The sequence below is a fragment of the Salvelinus fontinalis genome, chromosome 3, assembly GCF_029448725.1.
Source record: "Salvelinus fontinalis isolate EN_2023a chromosome 3, ASM2944872v1, whole genome shotgun sequence".
NCBI classification, from domain to species: Eukaryota; Metazoa; Chordata; class Actinopteri; order Salmoniformes; family Salmonidae; genus Salvelinus; species Salvelinus fontinalis.
Window position 1 is genome coordinate 22,035,113 of NC_074667.1, and position 22,738 is coordinate 22,057,850.

At 41.4% G+C, this 22,738-nt stretch overlaps 1 protein-coding gene across 2 annotated transcripts in view; it reads right to left on the minus strand.

The window, feature by feature from the left end:
* Positions 1 to 561: 561 nt before the first annotated feature.
* LOC129841077 (LHFPL tetraspan subfamily member 4 protein-like) overlaps positions 562 to 22,738 on the minus strand; it is a 63,245-nt gene continuing 41,068 nt past the window's right edge. Inside the window, exons 3-4 of one of the 2 annotated variants that reach the window (XM_055909187.1) lie at positions 15,804 to 15,820; positions 562 to 8,883 (exon numbers count right to left, since the gene is read on the minus strand). In XM_055909187.1, the coding sequence (XP_055765162.1) occupies positions 8,830 to 8,883; positions 15,804 to 15,820 (71 nt within the window). In that variant the 3' untranslated portion in view covers positions 562 to 8,829. Of the gene's footprint in view, positions 8,884 to 15,650; positions 15,821 to 22,738 lie in introns of those variants that run through there. The other variant, XM_055909185.1, reaches the window with a different exon arrangement.

Sequence of the window (22,738 nt, forward strand, 5' to 3'; positions counted from 1 at the left end):
CCAATCATCAGATGTCTTAACTGTAGGTGTGCATTGTACAGCGTAACACACTTCATTTACCGCACGTGGTGTAGTGGAGAGATGGAGAGAGACATCCGACCGTTTTAAGCAGTGGTAGCTGTTGTAAGTGGTGAATAATTCATAGGATATAAAATGTTGTTCCAGGTTGACTACGCAGAAAGGCCGTTTAAGACGGTGTAGTAGAGTTGTCAGCCAGGCTGAGCCAGCTTGTCTTCATAGATTATTCATAGATTCTTCCCCAAATAAATACAGTAACATCATTTTAGCTTGAAAACTAAGTAAAAACCATGTGCGTCAGGGTCTGGTTCTGGCAGTAACAACTACAGTAGGTATCCCAAACAAATCTCAAAGAACTTGAAAATGTCATAGCAGAGGCACTCGGGAATAAATACAAAATGAAGTTACAGTAGCTGTCGGATACAGAATTATTTAACTTTAAATGCTACTAGATGGTGTTATAGTTCGCTTTGGCTGAATACATTATTGTTAGTTTTTCCAGATAGTTAGTGTCTCAACCATAATATGAAATAATGGAAAGCATGATATTCAATTGATTTATTTCATTTTTTTTCCTTTAAAACAACAACACTAACAATGTTAAAGTGGTGTGTGACAATATCTGTCACGGTGGACTCTCCTGCTGCACAATCTTGCATAAACATTCCATTTTCATAACATCGAGAGACATCACTTCATCTCATTACAATCGAAAATAACATTACGATAGCAAAGCAACAAAAAAAAAGTTTTAAAGGAAAAGCATTCAACAGGTAATGCACATACAAAGTATTCCACAATTTCAGTTTTGTTTTGGCACATTTTGATCAGAGAAAGAACAAAAAGAAAAACAGATTCTTAAGTAAAATTGACAGTGCATGTGACTACCTAGCCTTGGCAGCCGCCAGTGGGCCTTATGGATCTCCACTATCGTCTGGGCTTGATGTGCACAGCCGGTAATACGCTCACGTCCCCCTGCGACCGGTTCCTACATAAAGTATTTAATTTATTTAACTTAATTTAATGGCGAGAAGACGGGGAAAAGATGCATACTTTCTATATGAAACATCATTTTCCTCCACCATGCAAGAGTCGCTAATTCCTAGGAATGCTAGGCAGCCAAGCATCGATCATCATTTCACCAAAATAAGACCCTCAATATTTATTGGAAAGGAGCATCAAGCTCATCACCGTGCACTTTCTCCACCCTGTGAAATTCATAATAATTTATTTAAACCTGTACCCTAATAAACTGCATGCTTTCCCAAGTTGTAGTGGGAGGACCACACAACATATCATTGTGTGACTTTACTTGGATACAATGGTTATGATATCAATATTTGCGCATAATGGCGCTTCCACCGCCATTTCTCGCATAATGAATTTGACCTACACAAAAAAATGTCTAGCGTATTTTGTTTTGTCAACATTTGGAAAGTTGACTGAAAAATGTTCTGTTTCCATCAGGCCTGTAATGAAATGTTTTATTGGACATGTACTTTACTCACCTGAAAAGGTTTGGATGGAAACCTGATAATCGGTACAGCATATCTTTTATATTGAATTCACAAACTCATCTCAGGGAGTGTGGTTTGACATAAGACTCATCTGTAGGGATGCTCGACACAAAGACTATTTATAGAATTTAAATGTAATTTTTGGCACATTTCAGTAGAACATATCAAAGTGAGTCAAATAACAGATCATATAACTAACATACAGTGCATTCAGAAGTATTCAGACCCCTTGACTTTTTCTACAATTTGTTACGTTACAGCCTTATTCTAAAATGAATTAAATTGTTTCCCCCCCCCTCATCATTCTACACACACACACACACAAAGCAAAAACAGGTTTTTAGAAATGTTAGCCAATTAATTACAAATACAAAACGGAAATACCACATTTACATAAGTATTCAGACACTTTACTCAGTACATTGTTGAAGCACCTTTGGCAGCGATTACAGCCTCGAGTCTTCTTGGGTATGACACTACAAGCTTGGCACACCTGTCTTTGAGGAGTTTCTCCCATTCTTCTCTGTAGATCCTCTCAAGCTCTGTCAGGTTGAATGGGGAGCGTCGCTGCACAGCTATTATCAGGTCTCTCCAGAGATGTTCGATCGGGTTCAAGTCCGGGCTCTGGCTGGGCCACTCAAGGACATTCAGAGACTTGTCCCGAAGCCACTCCTGCGTTGTCTTGGCTGTATGCTTAGGGTTGTTGTCCTGTTGGAAGGTGAACCGTCACCCCAGTCTGAGGTCCAGGTTTTCCTCAAGGAGCTCTCTATACTTTGCTCCGTTCATCTTTCCCTCGATCCTGACTAGTCTCCTAGTCCCTGCCGCTGAACAACATACCCACAGCATGATGCTGTCACCAACATGCTTCACCCGTAAGGATGGTGCCATGTTTCTTCCAGATGTGAAACTTGGCATTCAGGCCAGAGTTCGATCTTGGTTTCATCAGACTAGCGAATCTTGTTTCTTATGGTCTGGGAGTCTTTAGGTGCCTTTTGGCAAACTCCATGCAAGCTTTCATGTGCCTTTTACTGAGGAGTGGCTTCTGTCTGGCCACTCTACCATAAAGGCCTAATTGGTGAAGTGCTGCAAAGATGGTTGTCCTTCTGGAAAGTACTCCCATCTCCACAGAGGAACTCTGGAGCTCTGTCAGTGAACATTGGGTTCTTGGTCACCTCCCTGACCAAGGCCCTTCTACCCCGATTGCTTAGTTTGGCCGGGCGGCCAGCTCTAGGAATAGTCTTAGTGGTTCCAAACTTCTTCCATTTAAGAATGATGGAGGCCACTCTGTTCTTGGGGACCTTCAATGATGCAGAAAAACATTTTGGTACTCTCCCCCAGATCTGTGCCTCGTCACAATCCTTTCTCGGAGCTCTACGGACAATTCCTTCAGGCCTCATGGCTTGCTTTATGCTCTGACATACCCTGCCAACTGTGGGACCTTATATAGACAGGTGTATGCCTTTCCAAATCATGTCCAATCAGTTGAATTTACCACAGGTGGACTTCAATCAAGTTGTAGAATAACCTCAAGTATGATCAATGTAAACAGGATGCATCCGAGCTCAATTTCAAGCCTCATAGCAAAGGGTTTGAATACTTATGTAAATAAGGTATTTCAGTTTTTTTATTTTAATAAATTTGAAAACTTTTTGAAAAACCTGTTTTCGCTTTGTCATTATGGGTTATTGTGTGTCGATTTGATGAGGATTTGTATTTTCTTAATCCATTTTAGAATAAGGCTGTAACGTAACAAAATGTGGAAAAAGTGAAGGGGTCTGAATACTTTCCAAATGCACTGTACATGTATGTGTCAGTTATCATAACAGATATCATATCGTCAAGTTAAAGAATTGATATGGCAATTTGCTGACAGGTTTCATTGTAGCCAATACAGAGATTTGTAAAAAAAAAGAAAAAAAAAAAAAAAAAAGATTTATAATAAAGAGGTTCAGAGATATTTGATGTAAGTCACAGTAAAACAAAGAGGGATAATACAAAAATGAATTAGTCTCTCATTAGAACCATCCCAATAAATTTCAATATACTTGGCTGTTTGCAAGATGGAGAAGACAGAAGTTCCTCTGTTGTTACATACACATTTAATTTGAGGCTGGGATGAGAGTAGAAATCTGCTTTGAAAAGGCTATACAAAGGGTGCGTCTGAAATGCCATCCTATTCCCTATATACTGTATTGCACTACTTTTGTTACCCTATTCCCTATGTACTCAACTAATTTTGACCAAGAGTCCTAGTCAAAAGAAGGGATTCTGTTTAAAAGTAGTGGACTACATAGGGAATAGGGTGACAGAAGTAGTGCAATATATGGACTAAAGTGACCCTTTGGAAGCTCTGTCCTGAGGAAACCATCAGGATGTTGTCATTGCTGCTGTCATGCCAATGGGGCGCAAGAGTGGTTTACAAGAGACTAGCCCAGTGAAACTCCTAATGAAAGACGAGCCACATGGTACTGTTCAAAACAAAACAGCCTAGTGAGGGCACCCCTACTGTACAAAATATTAGACGCTCTGCAAAATATAAAACTCTCCAAATATTTGTAAGGGTCCAAGTATTCAACCATGAGGTACCCCCCCGTCATATTGTCTTTATAAACATAACCAGAAAAGAGAACAAACATGTAGAAAACAAGTGAAAGGAAACTGATACTAAGCACACCAAATTATATATATTTTTGTTCTATCTTTTCATATCCCCGTTCAAATCCCTCTGTGGTCAGTTGTTACACCAGTATTTAGTCTCCATGTCCCTCAGGTGGATAAAAGGCCTGAGGAGGACACACTTTCCTTCAAAAGAGTCCCGCTAAACGTAAACGATCAATCTGGCAATGGCCCGGGAGAAAAAAAACACTGATGATATTCATTCAAATACAACCAAGGAAACATATTTTTGCATTTACAAGTCCTCATTTTAGAGCGGCTGATCCACAGGAGCCAGAGGAAGGGGTGTTGGGTTAAGGAGAGGGGCAAAGAAAGAGTACCTGTCTCTGCCTGATGTCTACAGTAGGACGTGGACTGTGTTTGATTGTCAGGCTTCGCCGCCATTTTGCTGGGTTCCTCCTCCTCTCCCCTTTGTTGTTCTTCGTAAGCTCATTCTCCTCTGTTATTTGCTACATCTCAAAAGAGGCGCACTTCTATTTCCTCATCTATATTGGAGGTTCAAAGTTCAAGTGTGGGGGATTTAAGGTATAGGGACATTGCCGGGTTGGAAAAGCACCACAGAGGAGTGTGTCCACCACGCAAAGAGACCGCTTTGATTATCTTTGCTCCACATCCAACATCCCATTAGTCTAGCCAGGCAAGACATTACGATGGTGTTGCAGCACAAGAGGTCAACCTCCCTGACCTCAAGATGACACCAGTTCTATTGACCCGAGACATGTCGGGACACTTCGTCTACTCACCGTTGGAGAACAACCCTGGGATGTCCTGTATTTATTTAATCTGAGATCCAAAAATGGGATCTGTGATCCAAAAATGGTGAGCTCACATTGGTTAGATATGGAATCAAATCAACCACAGTGTGCGATGTTGGTGCAGAATTAAGATTCGAGGGCAGGGACAACATACAATTCTCTGTATGTAATTTGAGCTGCAGCTAAGCCTTACAGTAAGAAGATCTGTGAAAAGTGTAGGAGAAAATCTCTGGGGATCTAAGGTGTCAGGGTCTAACATATAGTGTTGAAAGATTAACCAAAATCTATTGATCAACGTCGGTTCAATTATTAGAATTCTATTTAGTCGCTAGAGATAAATCAGATCAAGCGCAAACTGCGTGGTGTAGTAGGGAGTTGTAGTATCCAAGAGGCCATTATTCAACATAGTTTAGTGCAGAAAACGTGGTAATGAACTACAATGACAATAATCCATTGTATGCCTACTTATCTGGTCTGTGTGGTGTGATCGAGAGGAAGAAACGACCAAAATAGTGATTTTGTCAGACAGCATAGGCAGCAGCTCTATAGAGATGAAATGACTTGGAATTAAATAAAGTCGTCAAATAGGCCTAAAACAAATACACAGCAACTGAAATATTTTATTAAAGTAATGTGAATAAATGATGAGTGATACACTGTAATGGGCAGCCACTGCCATCATTGGACTTGTATTAATTGTTTTATTCTCTGCTGTTACAGCATTTAATGTAAAAAAAATAATCAAAATCATGAACAATGATTATTTTTCAATTCCTTGACAGAATAATTATTCTTCACATTGACTGTGTGCATTTTTGGCAGTTCTTACTTTCGCAACTAGAGGGCGATTGGCTGATTTCTAGGGGTCTTTACTCCTGTTCACTGTTTTTTGTTTGCCAGTTAGCTAGCAGTTCTCAGCAATTAGAAGCCAAAAGTTTGCAGTTTCTCCTATTGGCGATAACAACTGATTGCCATCATTTTTTAGAGTCATTACTGAATTATTTAATAAATAAATCAAACATGAAGCCTTGTAAACAATTCATAGTAATTCATGGTAACATTGTAAACAATTAATTTAGACCCGGGTATATTTGAAACAGGCATTTATTTGCTGTGTGACTCTGCCCAGTTATTAAAAGGGACAGGCAGCTATTTGAGACTGTGTTTAATATAAGTTTTATGGTACTCTGGCCTGCTTTCACAATGATATTAAGATGACCGTATGAAAAACAGAGGCTATTTTGCTTGTACCATTATGTTGCGATTTTTCTTTCTCATTTTTCTTTCATACAGCAACATAAATGTTCAGCTAATGTTATGCAACCACTGCTAGACATGTTGTCTTACTTGTTGTTTAACTTTCACTAGGGTTTTCCTCATTCTCTGGTTTGGGACTGTGAAGTTCACCATTTTCCCAATCGAAGGTATGAATGATCATTCAGGAATATAAAAACACTCAGAAATTAAATGATTTTGCAAGTCAAGACCAAGGACTTAACACCAACACATTTTGGGGGAGATCCATCGCCTGGTCAGAAAAATGGCTAGCTGACATTTTTAAACACTCTATGGCAGGGGGGAGATCGAATTCTCGTTATGCAACATTGTTGCCGAGGTCGGAGTGACAAACAGCAAGGTTCATACAAATCTGTTGCAAACTAAATGCTAGCTAAAAGCAAGAATAAATTATGTGTTTTAATAAAACCATACACTCTTAGATAAAAAAAAAGGGGTTCTATGTAGAACCTTTTGGTCTATTCAAATTTTAACTGCCATTCTGATTCAAAAACCAACTGCCATTCCAGCATGAAGGTGGTTAAACTTGCAAATAGCCTACCAATAAGCATGTTATTTTTCCATTTATTAAGGTAAGTAAAGTGTATTATTTCATTCAAATATGACACCAGTCAAATGATAAACTAGCTATGCTAGATAGATAAAGTTGTATTAGAATTTGAGCACCATTTGTTATCTAGCTAGCTAGACAAGAAATTAACCTAGTTTAATTAGACACTTTACAAGCTAGTTAGCTCAGTTATTAGCTCAGTTATTAGTAACTCTTACAAAAAAACATTACTTTTTATTATTGAATATGCCAAATAGAGCTACAGACCCAGCCTGACATTGGCTATTAGATAATTGTTAATTTTATTTCAGTATTTCACTGTAGAGTCAGATGAGGGGACTATGTTTCATGAAGCCATTAGAAGACTGTTGCTGACCTCTGTAGTATGCATGTGATGGGCAGTGAGTGGGCTGACAAAGGAGGTATGCATCTAAATGATTCCTCATTATTTATAAGTCTTGGTGACTCAATAGCTGAGCTAATCATAACATGACTTTTAACACACTATCTGTTTTACTCAGTCTGGCAGTAACCCAACTATCAGAAGCAGGGGGTCTCTTTCGGCTGCTGCTGACAACTCTATGTAAGTGGTTCTTCTACAATTTTGTCTTCATTTTGGCAGATCAACTCATGCTTATTTCTGAAGATGAACTCAATTTGTTGGTCCTTTTTGTCTTATTTTCAGGAACCAACCTAGGAAACAACCCTTACTGTACCATACAGAATTTAGTTAGAGTTGGTACCAATTTTGACGTGGCCCATCATTCAAACAAACAGATGCCTCCTTGGCCACCAGTGCATATTTCCAAACTACGTATATAATGACAGTAAAATCTCAAAACTATGCTGGTATTCTTTTCTCCATTATTTATTGTTTATTAAATTATATTGTTAGCTAAAAATAGGACATTTTATTAGTATTAGCCATAATTCATAAATGGCACCATACAGGGTTCTATATGGAACCAATTTTGTTTCAGTGAAGAAGAACCCTTGGGGTTCTGATCAAAGAACCCCATAAAAGGGTTCCATATAGAACTTTTAGAGGTGCCATATATGAAGCAAGTGATAGAACCCTTTTTGGTTCTATCAGAACCCTTTTTTTTTCTAAGAGTGTGAATTAGATGCAGGATTGTGATTGAAATTCTGTAGATTGAAAAAGAGTTGACAGCAGTGAAGTCTTTTCTTTTCAATGCCTGTCAATTAATTCGGTCCATCGTTACCACTGTCGTTGCTCCTGTTGGCATTTCTGGTTCAAGGATGTTGGTTGATCAAATTACACGGGAAGAGAAGAAATGGTGCAGATAATCCATCATCGTCTTTTCCAAGAAAGGAAAATCAGAAAGGGGTTGCTACTCCGAAGGGTTTTAAGGGATGATAATTATGGGGTAATAAATGCTATTTTTACCCTGTTTCCATAGAAACACCTTATTTACACGTGTCTTTTTCTTTTGCATTTCCTGGGACCAGACCTCGTGTACAAAAAGGGGGACGTTGAAAACCTGTCCGAAAAAAAGATGGTCTTCAAAATTACTGTCGCTGTACAAAATTCTTGTTTGTGTTTTTTTCTTCCTTTTTCTGTCTTCTTTTATTAGATATCTCAGAAGTAGCACCCACTTGTACAAATGCACTTCTTAAATGGTTATTTTTAAAGCTGGAAATGACTCATTTTCCATTCGGAATAAAAAATATGTAGATTTTCATAGAATATGTCTGCCGCAAGCATCATCATTAACTTCATTACCTTTGTTATAGTAATATTATGTGATAATTACTTAATACTGTATATCATAAATTTGTTTCCCAGAGTTTTATAAAGCTGATCATATTATTCCTTTTTATCATATTCCTCTTCAAATTGTTTCTCTTTTTGAATATCTTCCATTTCAGTTCTATTTTACAAACAGCTCCACTCTGAGACCAGTGGTTAGACCTGAAGAGCTATGGTCTTTGGGGGCGAATGAGCAGAGGAGATGAAGAGGAGGGTCTGAAACTGTTGGGGGGGTGGGGGGTGTGATCAGTGAAACCGTTGGACTCCGTATCGTGGATCTTTGGTCTCCCGGATTTCAATCTGTGAAAAAAAAGGAAAAGATAAAAAGGTAAGAGGACTCCAGACTGTAAGGCAACACATGGGGGAAAGAGAGAATGGGAGAAGAACAAGGAAGTAGCATGGACGGATCTGGTCTGGAATAAGGGGAGTGACACAAAGGTTCACATAATGGGTTTTGGATCATTCATGCCCGATTTTATTCTTGAGTCAGGGATCCACTCCCCTGCTTGTGTTGTGTGCTCAGTTATTAGTATTACTGTCCATCCCAGCACCATGGTGAAACAAGCAATAACAAAAGGTGCTGGGGCGGAGAGTAACACTAATAACCGAGCACACAACCAAAGCAGGGGGGTGGCCACGAGTAGCGGATTAACAGAAAACAAATGACTTGATTCCTCTAGTGGCTATTATCATAATTTTGCATAATCCTGTGAAATCATTTTCATTTTATCCAACGGATATGGTATGTCATTGTGGATGAGAAAGGAGCAACACAAGGGGCATGAAACATGAGTCACTGTCAGTAACCGAGGTGTGGAATATGAAAGAAACAAAAAAGCATACAAACGCAATACTGTTTAAAGGTCACCGATGACATTTTCTCTGACATTTCAGACCAAATCCCTAAAAACAATATTTCATTATGTTTTTGTATGGGACCATCTTGTATATAACTTTTCATTATGTTTGATATATATATATATATATATATATATATATATATATATATTTATATTGAATGGGACTCAGCGTTGAGACCGTGATAACCACAGTAACTGCGCTACAGCACATAACAAAACTTGGATGTGCCTCAGAACGTACAGCTGCTCTCCTTGTTTACAAGTTATTATTGTCTTTTTGCCTGGTTTTAAAAATAGTGTCTGCATAAACAAAATGTGCATGTGCTCGACTTGTTTTGTCCTTGACGCTTTGCAGAATACACAAGAAATCCAGCTGACGTGTTCAAGCACAGCGGCCATTAACGCTCCGTACAAAACGGCTACGTTGCCTCACGAGGACTTTCAAAGTAACGAGTCAAACCACATAGCGTGTCACATCCTGCCCTAACCCCACATCGTTAGTCCGCTTGGACCTGAGACTACTTTAACTTCCTGTTTGCGACTCAGCGTGCCTGGTGAGGATAATAATAGCTGTAGCACTTTGCCAGGATGACTCATCATCCATGCAAGCCAATTTAATGAAAATCAGATTACGCCAAAAGTGAATCAATCAGGGGCGGGGGCTGTGGATGAATAGGTGGATGGAGGAGAAAAGGGATTACAGTGTTATTCATCTTTTTCAGAGTCCCGCTCTACCTCCGCCACCCAAGCAGGTGTCACATTTGACTGGGGGCCAGGACGTCTTCGGCGCAGACTGAATTAAGTCATCGCATTCCTCCCCCACTTTGGAAACATACCAGGGAGTGCTAAGGCTCCACCTGGAACACTACATTTCACCTCACCCCCAACTCCAGCTGCCCCGCTCTCTTCACCCCTCTCTCTACACATAGGTTGGTCTGCTTGCCCGGTGCATGAGTTCTTCCCCCCGATAGTATGGGGAGATCTCTAAGTGCCTTCCAAAGACAGGCTTTATGAGCACATGAACTACAATAGTTTGGGACATGTCGGCCATTTTGTTTTCAGTTGGTGTCTGACCTGTGCTCTGTGAAAAACTATATTGATTAATTATTGTATTATCAAAAATGCGGATTCACTGAGAAAAGTATCAACTTGTCTGTAGCAGGTTAGAGAAAATATCAAGAGAACAATGTCAAGATGTCTGATGTGGTCATAAAAAATGACATCACCTGTCTCTATCAAGAAGAGAATATGAACATAGTGATATCTAGATGTCTATTTTGCTGACTTATTTTTGATAAGCTAATTGATGCCTTTAATATGGGAGCATCACGCACAGGAAATATGAGGAGAGGTTGAGGGATGGAGTGCACAAAACACCAGTACTACTTATTACAAACAGAAGCAGTCACATCAAGACATCCAAAACAGCTACAAACAGGTTCCAGGTGAATGCTAGGGTAAGATACATGCACATTGGTTGATTGACAAGGTCATATTCCCCCATGATTGAATGGGAGAAGCTGATTGGTCTTACTCCGTCCATCCTGAGGGTGGAGCCAAGGTGGAGATGCTGGAGGGGAGGAACGTAGCGTTATCCCTGTGCATCGTCATGACAATAGGTACTGCTATTGTCTACCACACCCAATTACTTATGTCACATCACTACAATTTATAGCACTAAATAAACAAAGAAAATGTACATATTTTTTGTAAATTATTATAGTGAAGAGGTTCAGAATCTAATAAAAACGCAGAAACATAGCCAACCAGTGCCTAATTGACCTTATTTAGATTTTATTGGATGATTCATTGGGAAAACCTAGCCTACCTCTGTAGCCTCGAAATGATCATTTCGATTTTTTTTTACTGCAGCCAGAGTGACAATTAACCTTTAGGTGTGCTGTCCGGCATCCATATTGGGAAGTCATCAGTTCTCAGACAAAACTCACGACTTCTTAATATGGATACCGTACTGCTGACCAAAATTCTGGATATTGCATTAAAAATGACCTCCGGAGTGTCTTTGTAGAGCAGTGTCATCAGCTTACTACTTACTGTATATTAAATATCAGCCCTCCGGCTCTATCCATATTGTATGCTGACTCGGTCATTACTTTCGCCACCCGATGAGCACAGTTGTCTCCTATGTGCAAATAAAAAGGCCTCAGGGTTCAATTTGGACCATTTCTATTGATTGAAGCTATAAATCAGCGTTTTCAAGGTAGACACTCAATCTACTGTGGACAAGGAGTTCATTTCTGCACTCCTCTAATCGACGACTCTACTTTGAGGTTATTATCTCTCCTTGAACAATGATAACCTTCCCTCCTCCTCCTCCTTAACCAAGAATGAGCCTTTTTCCAGAACAAGTGAACAGACACTTAAAATGCTGAAAACGGTTCTTAAAATACCCCTGACATTAAATATTCACATATTCAAGGTACGATTCCTTTTCATTGCGAGACATTTAAGACATAAGCAGAATTCCCCCCCCCCCCCCCAGCACATTCAAAGTTATTGCGGCGGCTTCTTTTCTGTGGAATAGAAAGAGGTGGACATGTTTCTCCCCTTAAGCATCACTACTAGTACTTTTAACAATTCCTTTTTCATGGGCCACAGTGCTGGTGCTCACAGCTCACGTCATATTTGTGTTTGTGAGAACACATTTTTTTTTTTTTAAAGACCGCTCCACTCGTAATTAGGCTAGCATTTTCCTCTGCTCCCTTTCTCTCCCCCTCTTTCTCTTCCCAGATCTGAATCAGAGTGGCTACACACTAGCCCCAGGTCCTGTAGCTTCTCCTGCAGACAGAGGCTCAGTGATATGAGTTACTCGACTTGACGGCTCCTCTCCACTCGCGGTATGCCTCGCTCCTGTGGGAGTGCATTCTGCCCCAGGATATTTTAATACAACATGCTACCACCTTTGTTTCCACTAACCTCGCTTCCCTCCCCCGCCTTCCCCCCCTCTCTCCACTCCCCTGTCCCCCCCAGCTGGGATGAGAGAGGATTGAAATCACTGTGGAATATCACTTAGCGAGGCATGCGCATGTGACCATCTCACAGGAACGAGTGGAATGCTGAGGGGTAAGACAACCGACATAACACCAGGTTGCGTTAGCGGAGGCAGTAACACACGCACCCAGGCTGACGCGGGGGTGGGGGTGAGGGGGTGGTTCTACTCTACTCGCTAACCCACCTGGACAGCAGAGGTCACTGTAAACATCAGAGGCTGATGGGAGGAACATTGTAATGGCTGGAATGGAATCAATGGAACGGTATCAGACACATCAAGCATATGGAAACCACATGTTTGACTCCCTTCCATTCCATACATTACAAAGAGTCCTCCTATAGCTCCTCCCTCCCAGCCTCCACTGGTACAAACTAGTAGTGCACGGATCAGCTTTTTGTTCACTTGCACCCGCCTGCAATTGCTAATAACCCATCCGCAACCACTTTATATGTGATAAAGGGAAAATCTGAGACAATGCACTGTAGGATACAGTCAGAGACGGCAGAAGGATTTTTTGAAAGGGAGTGCAGGATTTTTTGTTGTTGCCTGATTTAGATATGTTTCTGCTTATCATTTCCGAGACTTTGGTCAGCTATTTTCAGGTCAACTTGTCTATAACTAGATACATGCAGCTTCTCTTCAGACATTATACAGTTGAAGTCAGAAGTTTACATACACCTTAGCCAACTACATTTAAATTCAGTTTTTCACAATTCCTGACAATTAATCCTAGTAAGAATTCCCTGTCTTTGGTCAGTTAGGATCACCACTTTATTTTAAGAATGTCAAATGACAAAATAATAGCAGAGAGAATGATTTATTACAGCTTTTATTTATTTCATCACATTCCCAGTGGGTCAGAAGTTTACATACACTCAATTAGTATTTGGTAGCATTGCCTTTAAATTGTTTAACTTGGGTCAAACGTTTCGGGCATCCTACCACAAGCTTCCCACAATAAGTTGGGTGAATTTTGGCCCATTTCTCCTGACAGAGCTGGTGTAACTGAGTCAGGTTTGTAGGCCTCCTTGCTCGCACACACCTTTTCAGTTCTGCCCACAAATTGTCTATAGGATTGAGGTAAGGGCTTTGTGATGGCCACTCCAATACCTTGACTTTGTTGTCCTTAAGCCATTTTGCCACATCTTTGGAAGTATGCTTGGGGTCATTGTCCATTTGGAAGACCCATTTGCGACCAAGCTTTAACTTCCTGACTGATGTCTTGAGATGTTGCTTCAATATATCTATTTTGTGAAGTGCACCAGTCCATCCTACAGCAAAGCATTCCCACAACATGATGCTGCCACCCCCGTGCTTCATGGTTGGGATGGTATTCTTCGGCTCGCAAGCCTCCTCCTTTTTCCTCCAAACATAAAGATGGTCATTATGGCCAAACAGTTCTATTTTTGTTTCATCAGATCAGAGTACATTTCTCCAAAAGTGCGATCTTTGTCCCCATGTGCAGTTGCAAACCGTAGTCTGGCTTTTTTTAATGGCGGTTTTGGAGCAGTGGCTTCTTCCTTGCTGAGCGGCCTTTCAAGTTATGTCGATATAGGACTCGCTTTACTGTGGATATAGATACTTTTGTACCTGTTTCCTCCAGCATCTTCACAAGGTTCTTTGCAGTTGTTCTGGGATTGATTTGCACTTTTCACACCAAAGTACGTTAATCTCTAGGAGACAGAACGCGTCTCCTTCCTGGGCGGTATTGAAGGCTGCGTGGTCCCATGGTGTTTATACTGGCCTACTATAGTTTTATTGTTTGTACAGATGAATGTGGTACCTTTAGCCATTTGGAATTTGCTCCCAAGGATGAACCAGACTTGTGGAGGTCTACAATTTTTTCCTGAGGTCTTGGCTGATTTATTTTGATTTTCCCATGATGTCAAGCAAAGACTTTGAAGGTGGCATAGAAATGCATCCATAGGTACACCTCCAATTGACTCAAATTATGTCAATTAGCCTATCAGAAGCTTCTAAAGCCATGACATCATTTTATGGAATTTTCCAAGCTGTTTAAAGACACAGTCAACTTAGTGTATGTAAACTTCTGACCCACTGGAATTGTGAAACAATCTGCCTGTAAACAATCGTTGGAAAAATTACTTGTGTCATGCACAAAGTAGATGTCCTAACGGACTTGCCAAAACTATAGTTTGTTAACAAGAAATTTGTGGAGTGGTTGAAAAACGAGTTTTAATGACTCCAACCTAAGTGTATGTAAACTTCCGACTTCAACTGTATGTTGCCCTCGAAGACTATATAAACCCTCACCAGAAAAATGTCATAAATCGATAGAATGAATGCTTCAATCTAGTTGACGTCAGTAAAGTTCTCTGTGATCTCTGCTTCTCACGCCAACAAAGACGTTCAGGGCCGGGGGAAAAAGGTGCAAAATATTCTAATTTTCAAATCAGTTTGACCGGTTCTAAGGAAATTAAATGCGCCTGAAACAACCTAACATGTTTCTGATAAGATTTCAGTTCGGCTTGGATGCATATTTTATGTGGTTGAAATTCTATCCGATTTTATGATGCTGATTAAGATAACGGGATCTACACTACCGTTCAAAAGTTTGGGGTCACCTAGAAATGTCCTTGTTTTTGAAAGAAAAGCACATTTTTTGTTCATTAAAATAACATCAAATTGATCAGAAATCCAGTGTAGACATTGTTAATGTTGTAAATGACTTTTGTAGCTGGAAACGGAAGATTCTTTATGGAATATCTAAATAGGCGTAGAGAGGCCCATTATCAGAAACCATCACTCCTGTGTTCCAATGGCACGTTGTGTTAGCTAATCCAAGTTAGTAATTTTAAAAGGATAATTGATCAATAGAAAACCCTTTTGCAATTATGTTAGCACAGCTGAAAACTGTTGTTCAGATTAAAGAAGCAATAAAACTGGTCTTCTGTAGACTAGTCGAGTATCTGGAGTATCAGCATTTGTTGGTTCGATTACAGGCTCAAAATGGCCAGAAACAAAGAACTTTCTTCTGAAACTCGTCAGTCTATTCTTGTCAGTCTATTAGTGTTACGCACTAATGCCAGTTAGCCAACAATAATGAAAGAAAAACCTCAATGTAGCCTTATGATATGAATGCATGCATTTTTTTAACGTATTGTTTTCTATTTATCAAACCTGCCCGCCACCCACCCACCCACACAATATGACCCTAAACCTCGCCTCCCCGCGGATATAACCGAGAGGACTGCGGGTTATGAGTCAACCTGCTCATCACTAGTACACATCACACACACGCCGGCGCACAAGCACACAACACAGATACCTTACAACCACAACACACAACAAGGCACACAAAAAGCCATAATAACAATTGAACTTACCCTGGACACTGCAAAATCTGTGAAAACAGAAGGAGAATTGTTTTGAGTCAACCTCCTTTAGTAGGACTGATGTGAACAGGGGGAAATGGTTTTGACTGCACATGTACAGTGCCTTCGGGAAAGTATCCAATCAATTTATAATTACTTTACAGCCTTATTCTAAAATGGATTAAAAAAATAATAATAATCCTCAGCAATCTACACACAATACCCCATTATGACAAAGCAAAAACATGTTTGTAGAAATACCTTTTTTACATTAGTATTCAGACCATTAGCTATGAGACTCGAAATTGAGCTCAGCTGCATCCTGTTTCCATTGATCATCCTTGAGATGTTTCTGCAACTTAATTGGAGTCCACCTGTGGTAAATTCAATTGATTGGACATGATTTGGAAAGGCACCTGTCTATATAAGGTCCCACAGTTGACAGTGTATATCAGAGCAAAAACCAAGCCATGAGGTCGAAGGAATTGTCTGTAGAGCGCCGGGACAGGATTATGTTGAGGCACAGAACTGGGGAAAGGTATCAAAACATTTCTGCATCATTGAAGGTCTCCAAAAACACAGTGGCCTCCATCATTCTTAAATGGAAGAAGTTTGGAACCACCAAGACTCTTCCTAGAGCTGGCCGCCCGGCCAAACTGAGCGATCGGGGGAGAAGGGCCTTGGTCAGGGAGGTGACCAAGAACCAGATGGTCACTCTGACAGAGCTCTAGAGTTCATCTGTGGGGATGGGAGAACCTTCCAGAAGGACAACCATCTCTGCAGCACTCCACCAATCAGGCCTTTATGGTAGAGTGGCCAGACAGAAGCCTCTCAGTAAAAGGCACATGACAGCCCGTTTGGAGTTTGCCAAAAGGCACCTAAAGACTCTCAGACCATGAGAAACAAGATTCTCTGGTCTGATGAAACCAAAATTGAACTCTTTGGGTTGAATACCAAGTGTCATGTCTGGAGAAAACCTGTCACCATCCCTACGGAGAAGCATGGTGGTGGCAGAATCATGCTGCTGCACGCCTCAGCACTCGCCGGTCCCGTTCTGTGAGTTTGTGTGCCCTACCACTTCGCGGCTGAACCGTTGTTACTCCTAGACGTTTCCAATTCACAACAACAGCACTTACAGTTGACCGGGGCAGCTATAGCAAGGCAGGAATTTGACAAACTGACTTGTTGGAAAGGTGGCATCCTATGACGGTGCCACGTTGAAAGTCACTGGGCTCTTCAGTAAAGCCATTCTACTGCCAATGTTTGTCTATGGAGATTGTATGGCTGTGTGCTCAATTTTATACATGTGTCAGCAACGGGTGTGGCTGAAAAAGTATGTGGACACCACTTCAAATTAGTGCATTGGAGCATTTCATCCAAACACTGACAGGTGTACAAAATCAAGCAAAAAAAGTATGGAACTACCCAGACTCTGCAAACTGAGCAACGGGGCAAGAAGGACCTATAGAGTTCCTTGGCTGAGATAGGAGAACCTGCCAGAAGGACAGCAGTCTTTACAGCACTTTACCAATCTGGGCTTTATGGGAGAATGGTCAGACGGAAGCCACTCCTAAGACTCTGAGATCATAAGGCAAAAGATTCTGTGGTCTGAACGAGACAAAAATGTGACTCTTTGGCCTGAATGCAAAGTGCTATGTCTGGAGAAAACCAGGCACATCTCATCACTTCCACCTGACAGATCCACGGACGAAGCAGTCGCTATTGCACTGCACACTGCCCTCACCCACATGGACAAAAGGAATGCATATGTGAGGATTCTGTTCATTGACTACAGCACGGTCTTAAATAACATATTGCCCACTAAGCTCACCACAAAGTTCCCGGCCCTAGGACTGAACTCCTCCCTATGCAACTGGGTCCTGGACTTCCTGACGGGCCATCCACATGTGGTGAAGGTAGCCAACATTACCTCCTCCACACTGATCCACAACCAGTGGAGGCTGCTGAGGGGAGAACTTATCATTATAATGGCCGGGAAGGAGCTAATGGAATGGCATCAAACACCTGGAAACCATGTGTATTTCATACCATTCCACTGATTCCCCTCCAGTCATAACCACGAGCTCGTTCTCTCCAATTAAGGTGCCAGCAACCTCCTTTGTCCTCAACATGGGCGCCCCAAAAGGGTGCGTCTTCAGTCCACTCCTGTTCTTCCTGTATGCCCATGACTGCATGGCCTCACACAGTTCCAACTCCATCATCAAGTTCGCTGAAGACACGACAGTAGTAGGCCTGATTACCAACAACGAGACGGCCTACAGAGGATGTAAGCACTCTGACGGCGTGATGCCAGGTAAACAACCTCTCCCTCAATGTCAGCAAAACAATGGAGCTGATTGGGGACATCAGGAGGAACCATGCTGGGCATGCCCTTATCATCAACGAGGAGACGGTAAAAACGTTCAAGTTCCTCGGAAATGGTCAAATTACACGGACACCGTGGAGAAGAAGGAGGCTGAAGAAATTTGTCCTGTCTCCGAGGGTCCTCACCGTGTTCTGCAGGAGCACCATCGAGAGCATACTGTCGGGCTGCATCACAGCCTGGTATGGCAACTCCCCCGCCGCTGACCGCAAGGATCTACAGAGGGTGGTATGCTCAGCCAAACGTATCATTGGGTGCACACTGCCTGCCTTTCAGAACACCTACAACACCCGGTGTCGCAGGAAGGCCAAGAAGATCAAGGACCTCAGCCACCCGAGCCACGGATTGTTCTCCCCGCTTCCACTCATGCGCAGGCAGTATCGGAGCATCATGGCAAAAACTGTCAGACTAGCTAACAGCTTCTACCCCCAGACCATCAGGCTGATGAATAACCACCACTAGAAAAGGTACCTGCTCCCCCTTTACCCTTCCTGCCCCCCGGACTTCCAAAACTTTACTACTGAACTTATTTAGGCTTGCATACTTTTTGACTCAAGACATTTCAGCGTTGAATTTTTTATTAATTTGTAAAAATAAAAACGTAATTCCACTTTAACACCATGGGGTATTGTGTGTAGGCCAGTGACAAAAAAAACAAAATGCAGACTAACACAACAAAATGTGGAAAACTTTCAAGGGGTGAATACTTTCTATAAGGCACTGTAAGTCAAGGAGTATGAATACTTTGTGAAGGCACTCAGGGACAGTTTATTAGGTACACCACCCCGTTCATGAAAATGGATTGCTCCTACAGACAGTGAGTCAAGTGGCCGTGGCTTACTATATAAAGAAGGCAGATAGGCATTGAGGCATTCAGTTACTGTCCGATTGAACATTAGACTGGGCAAAACGAGTGACCTAAACGACTTTGAGCGTGGTATGATCTTCAGTGCCAGGCACGCTGGAGTCAGTATCTCAGAAGCATCTGCCCTCGTGGGCTTTTCACGCAGGCAGTTTCTAGGGTTTACCGAGAATTGTGCGACAAACAGAAAACCTTCAGTCAACGGCAGCCATGTGGGTGAAAACAGCTCGTTGATGAGAGAGGTCGAAGGAGAATGGCAATTATCGTGTAACCTAAAAGGTGGGTCACAAACAGACAACGAATGACGCAGTACAACAGTGGTGTACAGAACGACATCACGGAACGCACAACCCGTCAATCATTGTCACAGATGGGCTATTGCAGCTCCTATCAGCTAAAAATAAGAAGAATCGGCTCCAGAGGGCACACGGTCACCAACACTGGACAATTGAGGAGTGGAAAAACATTGCCTGGTCCGGACGAATCCCGGTTCCTGTTGCGTCATGCTGAGTCAGGATTTGGACCCATCCTGCCTGATGTCAACGGTACAGGCTGGTGGCAGTGGTGTACCACCGTCCACTCTGCAGCAACTGCATGATGCCATTGTGTCGGCATGGACCAACATCCCTGTGGAATGTTTCCGACTTGTAGAATACATTCCCCAAAGAATTCCGGCTGTTCTGGAGGCAAAGGGGTGTCCGACCCTGTACTAGATGGGTGTACCTAATAAACTGACCGCTTAGTGTATATCTTTTTTTGTCTTTTGAAATTGATCCTCTGGCCTAAGAAAAGGGGGACCCAGGGCAGCCAGTTGCCCATCTCTACACTATATATAACATTATTTACCTGAAATTAAAAACATTAAATAAATATTTTCAATTGTTGGACAATAATAATCATAGTCCACCCCTGCATTGCATTTATTAACATTTATGTTTAATATTATACACAGCTTATACATGTTTGGTAGTCTGCATGTAGTCATTTACTAAATCACATCTTGATTTTATGTAGGCTACAGGCACACCACTGTTGTCTTTATACAGTTCTACTATTGCACGAGCCCAGTGTCAAATAGAGACTAGTTCAATGTGATAATATCGAAGGTTGAAAGAAATCCCATTATATAAATGTATTAAGTATAGTGTATTTTCCTTCGATAGCAGGTTAAACCAGCTGTTTATCCCCAAGGGTTGTTGAATAAGACTATTCCTCTTGGCTGGCTCAAATAAGATTTGCAGCTCCGTCGGAATTCTATCCAAATTCTGGCCTCCCGCGGTGAGAACGAGTGGGAGGTCTGGAGCGGGAAGCAGGGGAGGGAGACCCTCTGAAAAATGTGGTTGGAAATTATCCCTCGGAATCCATCGGACACGAGCACGGCTCCCAACACACAAACATGTCCACATCTGCCCTTCAATGCTCCATCGTATCTTATTCAAACAAAAAAAGTGGTTTAAAACTAATCTTATTTAGGTTTATATTTCATGTATAAATTGTTTTTATAATTGCATTCAGGGCGTGATATATTTATGACAGAGAAGCAGTCTTATCTCAATGAAACGAACCATGACGCTGTGACTGAAGCTATTTTATCTGATGAAGAATAAATAAATACAGATGGGGGAAACAGCAGAGGGGATTAAGGCAAAAACAAATAACGCCAGAGGAGTTCTGGCACAGTGCCACCAGGTTTTGTTGTTGACGCAACACCGATCCTCCGGCACCTACAGATGCCTTAACACCCCCCTCCACTGCCCCCCCCCATAATCTGATCTTGTGTTATCCCAGAGCCCCCCAACCCTCCATCCCCTCTTTCTGGCCCCCCACCCCCTCCGACCTCATTTACCCCCACCTACCTAATTTACCCCCATCCTTACACCTGATGAAACAAAATGAGCATCCAGATGAGGGATGATGGAGAGAGAGGGAGGTGGGGGAGGAAGGAGAGACAATCGATAGGGGGAGAATTGAGGAGGAATGATTGGAGGAATATTAGAAAATGTATGTGAGCGAGAGAGGGAGAGGAAGGAGGGAAAGCAGGCACAGCTGCAGAGTGCCGGGTCGCTGGGGAGAGAGAGCAACCGCAGCCTTATCCTGCTTGAATCTGACACGTAACCATGGAAACTTCCTCAATAGAATCAGAGGGCTATGAAGGAATTGGGGGGGGGGGGGGTAAAAACATTTTTTTTTAAGGAAGCTCGACGCGCTCTCCGTCTTTTCCTGGCTCTGATCATGCTGCAACATCCCTCATCACGACGCTAACAATATTTATGGTAAATCGTACAAATATACAGATGCACCGAATCTAGATAGAGCAGCGTTGTCTCGTTATGCAACACTTAGACAGCACACATAGAAATATTTCATACACTGAAATGTTATAAAAGGGAACAGTGGGTAGATGACTGAAAACCTGGATGATGTAATGCACACGACTGAAATGCAAGATCAAATATTTTTGAACATGTGTCCCCTGAAGCTTAAACCCCCATCCCCACCAACATCACCATTTTCAAGTCAAACAAGCAGGGGAACCAGCCCTGATTGTGCAAGCTACAAGAAAAACACATCCTGACCTGGTTAAGTATGATGTAGAGTTCCCCCTGCGGTGTTCAGGTAGGTTACTTTCTAAATGTAATCTGTTACTAGTTACCTGGCCAAAATTGTCATCAGTAACATAACTTTTGGATTACCCACACTCAGTAATGTAATCGGATTACATTAGATTACTTTCCCTTTTAGAGGCAAACAATTTACAAAAATGTATGTTACCAATTGAACAACATCTATTGCAGGATAAATCAATGTTATAGTTTACATAGCTGGCCATAAATGGATGTAACATTTTACTTTGTGTTGGTTATGTAAGCTTCTTCTAACCCATCACTTTATACTACATATAATAATATGATTAAGTTATCTTTACATTAAAAACCAATGTCTATCAGATTATCCGTCATTCCAATTAATTTATTATCCCTTGATCTTCAGGAATAGGACTTGGAAATATGGAAGTATATATTAGCCTAATTGTTTTACCTGAGCATTATCCAATAACGAAGGACTTATTAGCCAGGCCTACTCTGTTGTTTATGATTCTGTTGTCATGGAGGACTGATTGGGCTCATTGATTCGAGTTGAAAAATAAATGCTGCGCTCATATAATGGCATGCTTTGAGCACTACTGAAAAGTGCTATTTACGTGTGAAAAATGTATGCCATAGGTATGACACATTTGCTATAGGCCTATTGATGACCTTTTTTGTTGGTGACACTTTTATACCTTGATAATATGCGGCTGTTTAATTGGTGAATCCACAGTTGAGGGGTGGGCCTGGAGAAATGCAAGAACTCTCAGATTAATAGACAGAGCTATGGATGCAAGGACTAACCATCCATATCATCAAAATGGTTGTTTTAACCATGTTATGAGGCTATACAGTGTTTGTTAACAAACATTGGAGAAAAAACAAGCTTATATTTTGGGTTCTCATGTGGTGTGACAGTCGAACTAAGCTCATGAGGCATTTATAAGTTATATTCTTCAAGAATCAATGGATATATACTGTGGCAAGAAAAAGTGTGTGAACCCTTTGGAATTAACTGTATTTCTGCATAGATTAGTCATCAAATTTGATCTGATCTTCATCTAAGTCACAACATAAACAAACAGTGTGCTTAAACTAACAACACAAATTATTG